The 17086-nt window shown below is 36.4% G+C and overlaps 1 protein-coding gene across 1 annotated transcript in view; it reads left to right on the forward strand.

Annotated features, from left to right (window-relative positions):
* DOK6 (docking protein 6) overlaps positions 1-17086 on the forward strand; it is a 238195-nt gene that overhangs the window by 93670 nt on the left and 127439 nt on the right. The window contains exon 2 of the mRNA XM_065752981.1: positions 863-970. Coding sequence (XP_065609053.1) covers positions 863-970 — 108 coding nt within the window. The remainder of the gene's footprint in view (positions 1-862; positions 971-17086) is intronic.

Here is a 17086-nt window from a genome sequence, read left to right on the forward strand (position 1 = left end):
TGCCCAGAGAGATTGTGGAGTCTTCTCCTATTTTTATTATTATAATAATGTGAAATCTGTTGCTATCATAATATTTCTGTAGGATTCAGGCAGTTCCACGTGGTACAGTTTGTAGAAGAGGCCTGTGTAAAAATTCAAGAACTGTCTGGACACCTATCAGTACAGCCTGCTGTAGGGTACCTGGTTTGGCAGGAGATTGGACTCTATGTTCTCTTGAGGTCCTTTCCAGCCTCTGTGATTCAGTGAGATAATCTAATAACGTACCCATATTCATGCATTTTGAGCAGAATCTTGAGTAATGCCCATTGAAATGAGAGCAATACTTTCATTTTGTTCTTTCTGGATTTTTTTCCTCAGTATGTTTCCAAACTTTAATAATCTACATAGCCTTTCCTTAGAGAGTTTGTCATTGAGCCAAGTCAGACAGCTGGATAATTTTTTTTGCCCAATAATGAGTGTATTTATACTTATTTCTGCCATGTTTTCTCTATGTACAAGATTATAGTAACAACTTTTGCAACTTTTAACATAGTAAATGTGTCTGAATGGCATTGATACTCTTGTAGAAATAGAATTTTGCAAAATGAATGTGTAAACTAGAAATGTGTGCAGTTATGCCTGAAAACGCTTTCCCTCATGACAGCCTTATAATTCTTTTCATGTTCAGAGTTCATGTGTTTTCTTGCATCTCCAGAAATTGTCAAATTTGTTGTGTACAGAATAGTCTGAATTAAAAACTTATAAAGGATTCTTAAAATAAAATGCGATGGTTCTAAAAATTCTTGTTAAGTAACTTAATAAATTTGTGCTGGTTTCTACCTTAAAGTGAAAACTAATACAATTCATTGACTTTTTTTTCCAGATTTTCAGACGATGTTGGTTGGTTTTCAAGAAGGCTTCTAGTAAAGGACCCAGGAGGCTAGAAAAGTTTCCAGATGAGAAGGCAGCATACTTCAGGAACTTCCACAAGGTAAGCCATGCCTTTCTAGTGACCTTAAGCACTGTTTGTTTACCACTCTTCTATGGGAGAAGTGCCTTTGTGATATGCTTAGTTTTGTATCCAGTGTGTTGGGAATCATGTTGAAAGCCAAATCCTGACACTAAAAATGCAGTAAACCTGTAAAGTGTCTTTAATACAAGTATTACACTCTTTTGTTTTTTCCTTAGTAAGCACAAAAGCCCCAATATCTGTGAAGTGACTACTTATTTTTCCTTCAAACATTAATATTTTAGAAATGTGTAAAAATATCTGCTTAATCCAATTTTAAAATTTATATATAAAGTAATGAACGAGTTCTGAAAATGGTGAATGCCCTAGTTGTAATTACAACAGTAGTAGAATATGTTTTGTTTTTCCCAGAACTCTTCAAGATTTGCAAGCACTGTCAATAGTAATAATTTCTAAAGTTAAAAATTCAGGATTTACTGAATGAAGTCCTCCCTGCTTTGTCCTCCATCCATTGGTTACCTTGAAGGTCTGTGAATAGACAGCTTTTCTGTCTTTCCTATCAACTTTCAAATCAGTGTCCAGGAGCTTAAACAGTTCTTCAGTAAGTAAATCATTAGGTTCTTAAGCAATTCCATTTTTTTCACATGTATTTGAGCTTGAAATGTAGCTCAAGTCAAGTTTATATTTGAAGGACTTCACCCAAATCATTGTATCCTACATTTATGTTCCAGACCTGGCCAGTGGGCATTGCAAATTACAGAAGATCTGAGCTAAAAAAGAAATAAATAAAATAAAAAACTGACCCTAGTAGTGCAAAGCTAGAAAAAATTAAAAATAGTGCTCTTCTATTTTAGTCATTATTAATATTAATTAAAGTGGAGGTAAGCTGGTCTTGTTGGAAAATTGGCTTGTTGGGTTTTTTTTGTTTTCTTATTTTCTGGCATCCAGTCAGTATGTGGGTTTATTTGTTATACTGTAAATTCTCCATTGCTGTTATGTATTGCGTTGTTGTTGTTGTTTTTCCCTAGTCATTCTCTTGTTACAAATGTACGTAGTGACGTTAGTTCTTATAGATGAGCACCTCCTGACAGTAGCAGTGGATTTGTCGAAACATGACCTCATCTGTTCGTTCCAGTTTCTGGCATCACATGATAACTTGTTGTTACTGTAAATTTAAACATTACACCCTTGCTCAGAGAAGTTATAGCTTATCTGCACTATTATCCCTTGAGCGTTTGTAGTAGAAGTTGTGCAGAACAGCTGTGTTTATTCTCATTACTCCAAAGAGGGCATAGAGAGGCAATAGCTCTGTAGCCATCCCAGGGGTGCCTGTGTTCTTAGGATCTGTTCCCTCAGTGCCAAAAAGGACACTGCAGTTTTACCAACCTAGCAAAAGTGTGTATGTGTGTGCTTGTGTGACTGTTAGTGCTTGAATATTTTGTAAATTTTTATTTGCAAATAATCTAGAATTCAGGTTTGTGTTGTTTCTTTCCATTGGTTGGTTATTAGATTCTGTTTGTTTGAGACCTCTTTGTGATTGAAAGAGGTGTCAAAATGTACTTTGTGCACTTTGTTTTTTATTTTAAAGTCTTAGTATGGTATTTTTTCCAAATCAGAGAGTTACATTTTCCTGAAATCTATATGAATATCTTTCCCCGACGCAACATTTAAATTTCTTCAAATATTAACTGAAAAAAAAACCATATCTTGTCTGCTAGCAAAATCATCTGATGGATGTGGGCAGGTCACAAAATATAGAGCTTTCAGGGGCAGCTATTACTTGTCTGATTGAAGTAAAATGAACCCTGTTTAAATGAATGTGTTACTAAAATTACTCAGTTCTATACACCAAACAATAAAATCTGCAGTAATTATCATATCCCTCTAAAAATATGGAAGAGTCTGAATAATGTCCTTGTTCAAAACAAGGATTCTGTGTCAAAAAACAAATATCACCAAAAAAAAAATTGGAGCTGTGCTGGTAATAAAGCTGTTAGAGTTTGTGTGCATCTAAGAGCAGTGTGAACACTAATTTAAAAAAATCTTTTTCAACAAAGATTTCATTTAGATAATGTAATCTTTTCTTAAAAGTGCTGTTAAGAAACCTGTAAGCTGAGCAAACTGATAGGACTTTGAGCTCTTACAAGCATGGACTTTAAGTGCTTAAAAGACTAGAGCTCCCTGTGAGCCTGTTCCTGTGTAGGTCTCTGCTCTTCCTTCTAAATCATGACAGCTTAGGGAATGAATTACAACTGTCAGTTCACAAGAGTAGATAAAAAGTGGTGTCAAGAGCAGTGGAATCAATGGCAAACCCTATGTATCACAGTATAAGTAACTGCTGGAAAATATGATCTCCTAAACAGTCCTGGACATGTTAATGGTGGTTCTTTTAAGATCAATGTATTTATTCCAGCAAAATTCAGAGGAATATTTGTGTTCACTTTTGTGCAAAAGCTGCATTCCGCTCTTCAAAATTAGTTGTTCAAATAGGTGTTTGTATTCTTGTAGTATTAAGCCTTAAAACAACCTGGAAGACTGAATGTTTTCACTGCAAAATATTACTAGATAGAGAAGGGGTGAGTAAGGGCATACTCAAATAGTTTAGTGTGATGAGAAAAACATGAATTTTATAATATTTCCAAACTGCCATTGACCCCTTGGAACAGTTGAGATTGAAAGATACCTCTAGCGTCGTCTTGTTCATATTACTGCTCAGGAAGCATCAGTCAGATCGTGGTGTTCATAACTATGTGCAGTTGGGTGTTGGGTATCTTCTGGGATGTAGCTCCACAACCTCAGCAGGGATAGATGTGAGGTTGTGTACCTGGGACCTAGTAAGTGAAGGAGCAAAAGAGGCTGAAGACTGAGTGATTCTTCTGGAAAGCTCTGTGAGATCCTGCTAAGCAGGAAACTGAGCTTGAGACAGCCACGTGTCCTTGAAGCAGTGGAAGCAAACTGTTCTGGGCTGCACCATTAGAAGTGTGGGCAGCAGATGGAAGCCTTCTTAGTTTAGAGTATTCTATCTACTCAACACTTGTTAAGTTGTCCCTGGAATGTTTTACACTATTCTGGTCTCCTATCTGTTCTATGCAATAGATGCATAGAAAAAAAATGAAGAGAGGCTAGCAAAGAGATTAGAGGTTGGAGATCCTGCCATGCGAGGGAAGTTGAAGAAACAGAAACAGCCTGGAGGAATGTAATCACAGCCTTTCAGTTCTGAAGAGATGACTGGAGGAATGAAAATGCTCTCTTCACAAGGAGGAACAGGGCAAGATGCAATTAATAGTGCTTGCTCTAGGGGAAGTTGTCTGAATATAAGGGGAAAAAAGTGAGTAATGGGAACAAATAAACATCAGAGAAGGCTGACCAGAAAAGTCAGTATATACTCACTGGAATTGTAGAGTCCTGTGTACCTTAAGCAAAGGCTTCATTTTCAGGACTGGTCCTAATGATTGCTGGAGGTCCCTTCCAGGTTAGACTTCTCTGTAAACTGTGAAGTGTATGTCATCCAAGTGGCTACGAGCTATTGATTATATCTATCTGCTGCTTGCATTGAGTCAAACTGATCATGCTCTCTCCTGATTGTATTTCAGTAATTTCTAGCTATGGGAAAAACATTTGTAATCTTCCTAGAGTCTTTCAAAACAGTCTCATAGGAGCTTTTCTTTGAACTGCTCTTCTCTTACTTCATTACAGAAAAGAACTTTATGGTCAGTGTGTCAGTTATGTGCATACACGATAAATGCACCAGGGGGACAGGATGCCATTCAGAGGGACCTAGAATAAGCTTAAGCAGTGGGTCTGGGTTAACCTCATGAGGTACAACAAATCCAAATGCAAGATCTTGCACTTGTATTGGGCTAACATCCACTACAAATACAAGTTGGGGGATGAAAAGATTGAGTACAGCCCTGCTGAAAAGGACCTGAGGATCCTGGTGTATAGGAAGCTGAACATGAGCCAGCAATGTGCTCTTGCAGCCCGGAAAACCAACCGTATCCTGGGCTGCATCAAGTGAAGCATGGCCAGCAGGTCTAGGGAGGTGATCCTACTCCTCTATTCTGCAATGGTAAGGTATCACCTGGAGTCTGTATCCAGATGTGGAGTCCTCAGTACTGAAGAAACTTAGACCTGTTAAAGTGCATTCAGAGGAAGGACACAAAAATGACCCAAGAGATGGAACACCTCTCCTATGAGGACAGGCTGAGACAGTTGGGGTTGTTCAGCCTGAAGAAGGCTGTGAGGTGACCTGAGAGCAATCTTTCAGTGTCTAGCAGGGAACTACAGGAAAGACAGGAACAGACTCTTTATCGGGGTCTGTGGTAATAGGACAAAGGGAAATAGTTTCAAGCTTAAAGAGGGTGCATTTAGGTTAGGTGTAAGGAAAAAAGTAAGGCTGGTGAGGCACTGGAACAGGTTCCCCAGGTTTCTGTGGTTAATGCCCTGTCCTTGGAGACACACAAGGTGAGTCTGGATCAGGTCCTGGGCAACCTGACAGCTGTGGATGTCTCTGCTAATTGCAGGGAAATTGGACTAGATGGCCTTCAGACCTCTAGTTTTTTCCAACTCTAAGGATTCTGTGACTATATTCTTTCTATAAAAATCTATCCATGTTTTGGCAAAGTCTAAAGACTCTGCAGATCTGTACTTTGTACATTTTAGTTTGAAACACTTCTGACTTAAAATGTCTGATGTCATCTGCAAAGTTCTATGTATGATGGAAATTCAGATAATTTTCTCTCTTGAGTAATGAAATATATTCCCTCTGGTTCTTTTGGGGATAAAGCCTGACGTTGATTCTAACGTGTACTTTTCATTTCTGAATACTAATTTGGGGTCAGGTATCTCATTCTCTTTATGTATATCTTCTTGTACCTTGGTAGCATGGAAAGGAAAATTGTTGAATTAAAGCTTAAGAGAAGAAATAAAAAACACCCCCAATATTTGTTTTAAGAATAAATGCACTCTTATGGGTACATCATCTGGAAAAAAAAATCAAGAGATCTTTCCAGTAGATGGAAAGATGGTTTGTCAAGGAAAAGTTGAGATTTTACACAAAAATTGAGACTGATGCAGAAGTAAAAATAGGAGCATGAGAGGAAAGGAAACAAAAACCAAGGAATGCATGCATATAATTATGGCAACATAGAATTACTCAGGTGGGAAAAGGCCTTCAGGATAATTGAGTCCAACCACAACCTAACCTTACTACCCTAGCTCTAACAACCCACTGCTAAATCATTTTTTGTGACCAAAATGCAGGGCCCAACACTTGGCCCTATTGAAACTCACACAGTTTACAATCCACTCTCTCCAGGTCCCTATGTAGTGCTCTTTTACTCTCCAGTGGATCAACGTTCCCTCCCAACTTGGTGTTGTCTGCATAGTTACTCAATGGAGCTCGTTTTTTTTTCTGAGGCAGAGAGTAGCATGATGGATGCTTGTGAAGTGAAAATGAGATTTCATTCAGATTTTTTGCACCAGAGCAATTTTATCTGTAATTGTTGAAACACCATGGTTGGAAAAGACCTCCAAGATTATCTAGTCTGTCTTCATGCCACCAATATTCCTCTACTACCCCAGTCTTTTAGTACCACATCTACACATTTTATGAACACCTTCATGAGCAGTGACTCAACCATCTTCCCTAGGCAGTCCATTCCAGCACCCAACCTCTCTTTTGGAGAAGACATTTTTTTCCTGATCTCCAACCTGCACCTCCCCTAACACAGCTTGGGGACGTTCCCTCGATTTGTGGGATCCTAGTATCTCAAATTCAAATTGTATGTTTAAAGGACATATTTTTGACTTTCATTTGTTTTTCCTGTACAGTTTTTCTGTTCCTTCTCTGTCAATGCAATCTTCACCTCTCAGAAGTGAGGAAGGTGTGAAAGGAAATTAATATTTGTGATACCATCTATGTGAAATGTACTTGTGTGATGACCATTATGGAAAGACCCTGAGGGAAGACAGGGTAGACTGTTATCACTGTAACATTAAATCATGAGAATTGTATGAAACTGTGAGAATCAGAAGATTTTATAAAGCCTTGTAAGTGCGGATATGAATAAGATGGAGCCAAGCCATCCAGAACAAGAGGCACTGGATGCAGCCTAGAACACAGGACGTTCCCTCTGAACACGCAGCAGCAATTTTGTGCTGTGTGGGTGTTGGAACACTTGCAAAGGTTGCCCAGAGTCTGTGGGGTCTCCTTCTTGGAGACCCTCAGAAACTGCCTGGACATGGATCTGGCTACAGCTCTGGATGTCTCTGCTTGAGCAGAAGTTGAACTGAATGATTCCAGAGGGCCCTGCTCTCCTCAGTCATTCTGTGATTCTGTGATTTATTTCAAGGTGAAAAATAGTTATGAAAGATTAAATAGGTTTATACAATTAAGACAATATGTATCATATTGTTTTAATTATATGAGGTACCAGTAAAGATATGGTATTTGTTTTGTGTTAACACACAGCTTAGGAGTATCACAGATGAGACCTACTATGGTTCATTGCCATAAAAACATTAAGAAAATGGTAGACTAGGCCTGTGGAACTGATAGTCAATGTCATATCTGTGTTCTTTTCCTAATATACAGCACTTGTGTCTGCATTTACCATTTTTTTCTCAATATTCTGTATAGCTATTTTCACTATTCAAGTGAAGAGTGTAGAACTGCATGAATTTAAGAATGTTTAAGATCTAATTATCTAGCATTCTGTTTGCTAGCACTGGCAAACAATGCTAAATGAGGATTTTTTTTTCTTAATAACAAGATTTTCCCTTTAAACTACTCTGAATTATCTGTGCATGTGTTGTGGGGAAAATATTTACTGTTCTGATGTGGAAATAGGAGGCGTAATAATTGTGTAGTAACTCTAAAAGGAGGAAAACAGATACAGGCATCAAATTACAGTGTACCAGGGAGGGAAGACGGGTTTTACTGTAAATTACTTTATTTTAGTAAAGAGAGATTAAGTATAGTGAGTCTTACAAGTACAAATGATTTCATTTAAGGTATGAATTTTGTGGTAAGGGAGGATTTGCAACATAAATAAAGAACCATATTTGGAAAATCGGCACAGAAGTATCCAATTTTTACTTCTTCACAAAAGGAAATCTGAAATTCAAATCATCAGCTGATGAAGAAGGTTATTAAAAATGCATTAGAGTTGAAAATATAGCTGTCATAATAGGTATTCAAATTAATTTATCCCTAGTGACAGTTGAGGTAAAATAATTTTCAAATTTGTTAGGTTTGTAAGCAAAGATAGTGAAAACATTTTAAAAAGTTTGTAAAAAATTTTGAACTATCTCATTTAAACAATTTCTAAAATAATAGCTACATTACCATTCCCATCATTTCCTATTCTTTCTTTTACTACTGCACTTTTTAATTTTTCATTTGCCAAGTTTCTCTCTGTTTTATTTTTCTCTCTCTTGCATATTTTCCTTAGAGAATTCTAGACCTCTTTGAATGCATGTTTACACACACGCGTGTGTATGCACATACTGAATTTAGGTTAATTTAAACTCATAAGTAGTCTTTCATCTAGTTGATTCCCAGCCTAAAAACTACTTTGTTAGGTGCCTCTCAGCCATGGTTTGTTGTCCCCTGTGAGTAGCACAATGAAGTAAGCTGGTCTTTCCCATCTGATTTTGACCCAAGGCATGCCCATAGAACTACAGCTGAAGTTAAAGGGCTTTTACAGCATGAAGAGGAGATAAACCTAAGGCTCAGCCACTGGCATTATATACATCGTGGATACAGTAAAAATAATTTATGTGCATTGAATGCCTACTGCTGATGTTATTCTCTACAATTCTGTCTCAGTTTGTCAAGAGATAAACTGCAATGATACACTTTGTAGCTGGGGTTATATCTAGCAGATTTGCAGTAAGAACTGTGTAGCTGTCACTTACTGTATTCAATGATGTTACATTTTCTAAGCATGTCTTTCCTTGCAGTTTGTTTTGAAATATATTCCATAATAATAAACAGTTATTTTTAACTGAGCTTATCTAACAAACTAAGTGGGAATTGTTATGGGTCAGCCTGTAATTTAACTGAAGGAAGAGGAAGATTTAAAGGTAGTTTTGGGAAAGTATGTTTCTGCTTTTCTTTTTACTCAAATAGCAGTAACATTTTTCTTCTAACTAAACAGTACTTTGGGGCTGAAAATAGAATAGGTCTGCACACAGTTGTGTTCACTGAGAGTGTTAAAAATGAAAACTTGAGAAATGGAAACTCTCTAGTATATTTTAATAGACTCAAAAGGCTATTAACATTCATATAATAATCTAATTCACTTGTACATTCATTAGAGATATTGTCTTACTAGTCTACTTGCATAATTGAAGTACTTCAACTAAATGCCCCACTTTGTTTTTCAGATATAAGCTCAATGCTATTCTTCGCACACCTAGAACCAGCAGGAAGTTTGTTCATGTCTCTCTTGTTTATTGTAGGTGAAACTTGGGAGGATAATTGGGAAACCTGTTTTATTTCAGTTGTGAATCATCTCCCTTCTCTGCCATCTCTTTAATATGATGTTACACTTCAAGTGTGAATCTCAGTTCTAAGTTAATCTTATTAATAAAGCATTAGTTATTTTAAATTTTGTCAACACTCACTTTTACATAGGTCTTATTTATCTTATTTTTAATGGTGTGCTAACAGCAGTCTGATATTCAGTTTTCACAACGAAATAGGTCGAATTTGGACATATATTTCAAAGGTTGTTTAGGATGGTAGAGAAATGGGATTGAGGAGAACTGGGTTTAGAACTGTAAATGATGGTCTATAAAAATACTCTTTGAAATGTGAAGGCATTTGTGGTTGTTTGGGTTTTTTAGGCATGTATTTTAAAATCCTAATTAAAATGCTTCTGGGAGAAGAGTTGCACATACACATGAACTGATCAGATTTTTACAATTGCTTTAAAACACAAGGCTACAAGACAAAAAACAGAATCCAGAATTATCCCAATAAACGATTCAGTTCTTCAATTCTGACACATATTGCAGCATAGTTTGAAAGAACGTAACTTGACTTGGGGAAAACTCTTTCTTTGCCACTTAAAAGTGGTTGGTATGACAACATGCTAATTCTTCCCTTGTAGGTTTAACTTATTAACACTGTGAAACAATGTAGAGTTTGAAGTGGCATAACAAAAGCTAATCAAATAAGTTTAAGATCCATCTTTAATTGTGTTAGGTGTCATTGAGGCAAAGAACAGTTTGTAACTGCTCATATGGTTAATTGGCCAGTTAGAACAATACTTAGTTATGGTGGAAAAAGTAGAGAGTAAAGATTAATAAATTATTGTTCCTTTACATTTAAGTTCTGAGAATTTTTAAGTTACTTTATTTGATAGCATAAATTTACCTAAGTTAATCTACATTCCACAAAAATACTGAAAATTTTAAACTTTTTAATTGTTTCAATCTTGATTTTATCTTGAGGGCAAGTAGAAATTATTCACTGTGACGGTGTTATTAAACCTATACATATTTCTCCCTTTCAAACTTTACTTTCCTGCCCTGGCATTACTAGTTTACACTTACCCTGATATATTTTGAACATATACATTCACTCTGTCCCTATGCTTTTTGTTTGTTATTTATTTTTTGTAATCCTCTTTATCAGATTAGATTCTTGCAGCTCTGGTCTCCATTTAGTGCTTGCAGGAGTGAATGCTTACTTAATAGCAGCTTCTTGAGCCCTTACTGCTCTGATATAGCAGCTGGAGTCCTGCCCCAGAGACATAATGTGGAGGTTGATGTGCCTCTCTTTGGAAAATTCCTGGAGAGTGTTGTTACCATAACAACTCATCTTCCACGGATAAATCTGCCTGCAGAGATGAGAAAAAATATTGTCTTCTCTGTTAATTGATACTGGTTTTATACGATCCATTCATTCACTTTTTTTTTTTCTCTTTTCCTTTCTGTTCCTCTTCTAATCTTGTGTTTTAAGTTTTGCTGTTCTTTCATGCAATAGATGTTTCTTTTTCTTCTGTTTCTTCAGATATTTTTTTTGTCTTCTTTTTCAGTCTTTTGCATTGCGTTCCTGTATTTGATTGTCATGTGCTACTCTTGTGTAGGATAAGCTGTACTGAAGTCAGGAGAATGTGTTTCATCTTACATGTTCTGAATATTTAATGCCATATAGTTTTGCCTAAACCCAGAGGTTTAGATCCAAAAAGCCTAGCATCCCTTTCTTAGGCTTGTAGGTATCTCATCCGACCTTCTGCTCTTAGCAGAGCTAGATCTGAGATCAGACCTCAGGTCTTTGTTCAGTTGGTTGTAAAACCCTACAAGACCGGAGATTGTACAGCCTCTTCAAGCTGCCTGACCCACTGCTGGGCTGTCCTCAAGAGGAAAACATTGCTCTTTACATCCAGCCCCAATACTTTGTGTCTCAGTTTATTCCCACTGTTTCTTTCCCACCATCCATGCATGTGCAATTGTTCTGGGGTCCCAGTTCTGCGATCCCACAGGCTTTTTTATTTTCAGGGAGACAAAACCATCTCTGTAGCAGGATTTCTACTCTGTGGCACCTGGGTTTAAACATGTTAGAGGAGCCACAGCTACTAACGCATCCACAGATGTTTTGTTTGAGGTATTCCTCTTTGTATTCCATCCATCTGCAGTGGACATTATCTCCTTCAGCAGAATGACGCCAGCATTAAGTGTGACTTCAAGATTCTGATGGTTCCTTTTCCTTTTTCTTCCTATAATTATGGTAGTTAACGTAGAACTTGCTTCATATGTTTCTCTCTTATTGTTTCTGGTTTGAGATAGTTCTCAACTGCCTGAGCACCACTCTCCTAGAGTTCCTGCTCTTTCGCATTGTGCTGGCTTTTGCTCTGTTCCATTACTGCTTGCTTGATATTACACAACAGATGGTAGTATGTGGGCCATTAGTAAGAAATATAAGGATGAACAATTACATTTTGTAGTGCTCTCTTCTTCTTCTATTCTTGCTAGATAGAAATTAAGTGACAGGAGTGTAGTACACAATGCAAAACCATTTATGGAAAATCCATTTATGTAAATTCAGACCTTTTCCTATGCCCAAGCAATTTTCAGAACTCTGCACAGAGGAAATAATATCAAATAGATGGAATCTCAGAATCATTTCCCTCCCCATTTCATATGGGAGGCATATGTTTGGAAGAATTCAAACAGGATACATCCTAGAATAAAGCACTTGAGATTTTATGTGTGATTTTTGTGCTTTTCATCTTTTTTGGACCTCCTTTTGTATTTTCAGTCAAATTGTATTTTTTGGTAGTGATATAGATGTAATATCTTATTTCAAAGTAATATTTCTATAGCTGCAAAAGATTTATGTAACCTATTTAAATGCACAAATTGAGCTCCAGAATCTTAGTATGCATTGCAATCTTCACATGTCTATGTAACATAAAAGTGGACAGTGCAGGTCCTAGATAAATCCACTGTAATAATGTTCCCTTCTCTGTTCAGCTCCCTAACCAGAACAGTTTTTAGCATAATAAATGTCCAGTGTAGGTCAGTGATGAATTCAAGAGAAAGTGGATTGAATTGTTTTTAAAAGCCATCCTTTTTGAGAAGTACTTAATGTGGTTCTAAGGAAAACGATCAGTAAAATGTGAAATTACATTGACAGGAAGGAACAAATCCATTAGTCTGAGTCATTATTTAAATTAAATGTATTTCACAATTTATTAGCCTTTCACATCTAATAAGATAATTAAGGTGACAGAAAACAAACAAACAAAACCCCAACCAAATAATAGTATTAATAAAAAATGTTTTATAGGCTAGGTGCCTTATTTAAGTTGCATTGACAGAGATTGCTTAGTGATCATATCAATTTTTTTGCTAAAATAACGGAAATGAGCTCTTGTAATTCTTTCCTGTAATTTACTTAGATTACAAATGCACTTTCAAAAGAAGGCTGAAGATCACTATAACATAGAACACAGACTCTCAAACAGAAAAAAAAAAGTGAATTATTTGTTTCTCAATTGAAAATAAGTTCTTGATATAGCTGATCTGTTACAGCCAGAGCTCAAAATGAATGGGAGCGTTCTGAAATACTGTATTAAGACAGGTAAAAACTAAAGCACTTTTAGAGGGACCAGAAGTTTTATCAGCAGTCTTTTATCTGACCTCTTCTGGCTAGCCAGATGTAGCTCTGCAGTTTGATTCTTGATTTACTGTACAAAAATTTTCTTTCCCATGTAACAGTTGTGATTATCAGCCCACATTGATATATCTTGCTTGGATTTAGGCTATTACTCTTGCCACTGCAGGCTGTCTTTTATTAGTCATTTCCTTTCATTGGAGCTATTTACTAGTAATCTACTTCATGACTTTATAGAAAGCAGGAAATCGTTTCTTCTAAGGAGAAGTGAGGTTAAACTTTTGAAATTTATCAGAATGTTTTTTTTTTTCACCTTTCTCAAGTTGCTTGGTACAGAAATTTATGAAAATATAAACCAGCTCTTTAGTTTTTCATGTAACTCAGTTCCCTGGTATTTAGCTATGCTTAGGATGTCCAACAGGGAATGAGAAATGAAAGCGAACTGGTATTAATATCAGGTTTAGGTTCTCTATGTAGAAAGGTAACCTCATGTTCCTGTGAACATCTCAGGGTACAAATGATTACTATAAGACATAAAATAGGGAAAATCTTCAACGAACCTAGTATATTTGCTTTTTAAGAAAAGGCATAAACTGTATTTCCTCTTCTTGTCTTTTTGAGTATAGATGAGATCCTACACGGAAGTGTGTGTGAGTTTTGTGCCCATTTGCAAACAAAAGGCAAAAATGACAAGGACGGGAGGATTTGCACCTTGAAGCATGATTTCAAAGTGCTCTAGATATATGGGAGCAGAAAATTCTTATTTTTGTTCTGTTCAACCCTCCGTGTTCCTCTGTATAGTCATTTTGTATTTTGGCAAACAATATCTGAGACTTAAAGTATTTTCTATTTGGATCAAGTACATTTCTCTTGCTGAGGCCATGCTGGTGATTAGCTGTGCTGATGAGGAAGCTGAGAAGTTATCTAAATTTGGGCCTATGAGAGGAAGCAAGCTACAGAATTTAAGACAGCCTTTGAGACCCTGCTACAACCTTAGACTAGCCTAATATTGCACTAGGAGAATGAGATGCTGTTTATACCTATCCCAGAATATTCCCTACCTTCTAGCTCTTCAGAATCCTTCCAGTAAGTCTTAACCAGAAGTAAAAGAGATGGTCTGTTCAGTAACTCTGTCAAAAAGCTGCCCAGAATGAAAATAAAAGCGTTTGTATGTGAAGAAAAATGAACAGTAACAAAAAAAAAAAATCAAGAAACTCCACTCAGTGGGATATTGAGTGATGGACATATGAGTCAGGAATTATTCATGAGGAGCAGAACCAAGAAGGCCAGGTGCTAAAAGTCCCTTACATCTACCACTCTGAGCACCATACGGAGTACTTAACTAAATGAAAGTGTCATTGTCTAATGGAGAAAAGAAGCTCTAAATTAACACACAATAATTAGTAAAAAATTGTAAGCTGTGTAATCATAGCTTAATGCAAAAGGATCTGTTTTGCTTAATGGAAGAAATCACGAAAAAAATGAAAGCAGACAAGAAAACCATTTGCAAGATTACTCACTGAACAGATAGTATTAGGGATTATATTTGTTGTTTTCTTTCATTCTAACCTTTTTCTAGAGGGACCTAACCCTACCCATAACTATGAGCAGGGGAGATATGATGGGCAGGAAATAGGAAAAATGATTTTCAATTGTTGTTGTTGTTGTTTGTTGTCTCTAATCATATAAATATATTTTAAAGTAGGCAAACTTTAATACGACCATTTGAATATTTCCATCTATTTTGTGGAAAGTCTGAGTAAGTTTTAAGCATATTAAGTAATTCCCTTTTTTTATTCCATTTTACAGGTATGAGGTTGACTATGGTCTACATAATTTCAGAATACTTTTATTGCAGAGAACAGCAGTGATTTAGTGAATTAGACAGAATTTTTTGACCAAGTCTATTGCAGTAGCACAGTGAGCAAATTTTGATGTCTTGCTTAGTAAATGTAAATTTACCTAATACTTGCTCATAAAGGTGTTTCTTCTTTTTGATAAATTTTCAATTTGATTAGTCTTTTAAAACTGCAAAGTGTTTAAAATATATATAAAATTTAGAACTTTTAAAAATCACAAAGATAAAGCAGTCCAGTTACCAAAACAAAGTTTGTTTTTCATTCATACAAAATAATACAAATTTTAAGGTGTTTATCTTTTAATTGCAAACATTCAGTGATTAGGAAAATGACTCATGCTTCTTCCAGAATTCAGAATTTGATTAGCTTCAGTTCTCTCTAGCAGGTGGGAGGAAAGACTTTCATAGCATTATTGCTCATCTTTGTCTTTTCACTATAATTGTGAGGGGAAGCATACAATTTCAGAGGATGAATATAGAAACATAGATTCATACCTCCACTTGGTATTAAAAGTTATGTGTTCAGTAGAAATACTAGGGGTCATCTCTCTTAGCATGATCTCCCTTTTTGTCATCTCAGTATACAAGCTGGTATTATTAACTGATTTTTTTTTCTTTTTTCTTCTGGTCAACCTGTTGACTCATCCAATAGATATAACTAGAGCAAATACTTATATATAGTTTGATATATGTCAAACAATGATGTGTCCTTGCCACAGAAAAGTTTAACAATATCCTAGGGATGCATTAGGCAAAGTATCACCACCAGGTCAAGAGAGGTGATCCTTCCCATTACTAATAAGGTCACACCTGGAACAGTGCATCACATTTTGGGCATTCCAGTATGTGACAAACATGGAGCTTCTTGAGGGAGTCCAATGGAAGGTAACATAGCTGAAGGAACTGGAGCATTGCTCTTATGAGGTGGGACTGAGAGAGCTGGGATTGTTCAGCCTGGAGAAGAAGAGGCTAGGGGGGAATTGTCTGTAAATTGTCTATAAATACCTGAAGGAGGCATTCAGACAGTGGAATCAGGTTCTTTTCTGTGCTGCTCAGTGATAGGACAAGAGGTGATTGGCAGAAACTGAAACAGAAGAGTGTCTCTCTGACCATTAGGAAACACATCATACTCTGAGGGTAACCAAACACTGGGAAATGTGAACTTTCTCTTGGATATATTCAGAATCCATCTATGTGTGGTCCTGGGCAACTGGTTCTAGGTGTCTCTGTTTGAGTGGTTGGATCGTGTGACCTCAAGAGATCCCTTCCATCCTCCACTGTTCTGTAATTCTGTGATATTCAACGGTTTTTAAGATGTGGTGATGGGAATGTTCTAAAGTTCAGTTTCCTCCAGCAAATAAAATGCAATTCTATTATTTGTTCTTTTCACACTGACTGTATTTCCAAGTGTATCAATATGTATTTCTTGCATAGAAAATGTTCTGTCAGTATATTAAGTAAACTTTATGTACATATCATCAAGACAACCCATAAAATCATCCTTATGGATTGCTAGTATGCTTCTTCAGTTGACTAGAGTTACCATTTTTCGAACAAAAATTACTCTGAAAATTATGTAACTTTGGTGCCAGGAATGTAAGTTTTTTGGATTTATTATTAAGCTTACCAATGCTGCAGGATCTTTAGGTGATAGAATAATAGAATGGTTTGGGTTGGAAGGACCTCTAAGATCACTGAGTGTGCTCTACGCAGGCACACACCCCTCTTGACCAGGTTGCTCAAAGTCACATCCAGCCTGGATTTGAATGCTTCTATGATGGGACATTCAAAATCTTTAGCTCTTAAATTTTAAAGAAAATAGTAGGTCTCTACTGTCTGAGAGAGACTGAAAGAAGACTTAATATATACTGTTGTCACTATTTATTATATTTCAATTTCCTTTTCTGCAATTTCAGAAAATAGTATTTCTTCTTTTTACTGTAACAAGATCTAAGAATTTTCTGCAATGTTGTGTGCAGTCATGCACTTTCTCTGAATGAAACTGATATTTGCATTGGTCAGATCTTCTCTTGTTCCCTAAGCAAAAAATAGAGAAATAAATGGATTCTGGCAAAGCCTAAAAAATGCATGGCTGAAAATAAAATTCTAGAGGAATTAAGAACCCATTGGTGGGGTGGCACAAGTGCTT

Source organism: Cyrtonyx montezumae, unplaced genomic scaffold (assembly GCF_038088225.1).
Source record: "Cyrtonyx montezumae isolate F1298 unplaced genomic scaffold, pur_monq_1.0 scaffold_8, whole genome shotgun sequence".
Taxonomy (NCBI): domain Eukaryota; kingdom Metazoa; phylum Chordata; class Aves; order Galliformes; family Odontophoridae; genus Cyrtonyx; species Cyrtonyx montezumae.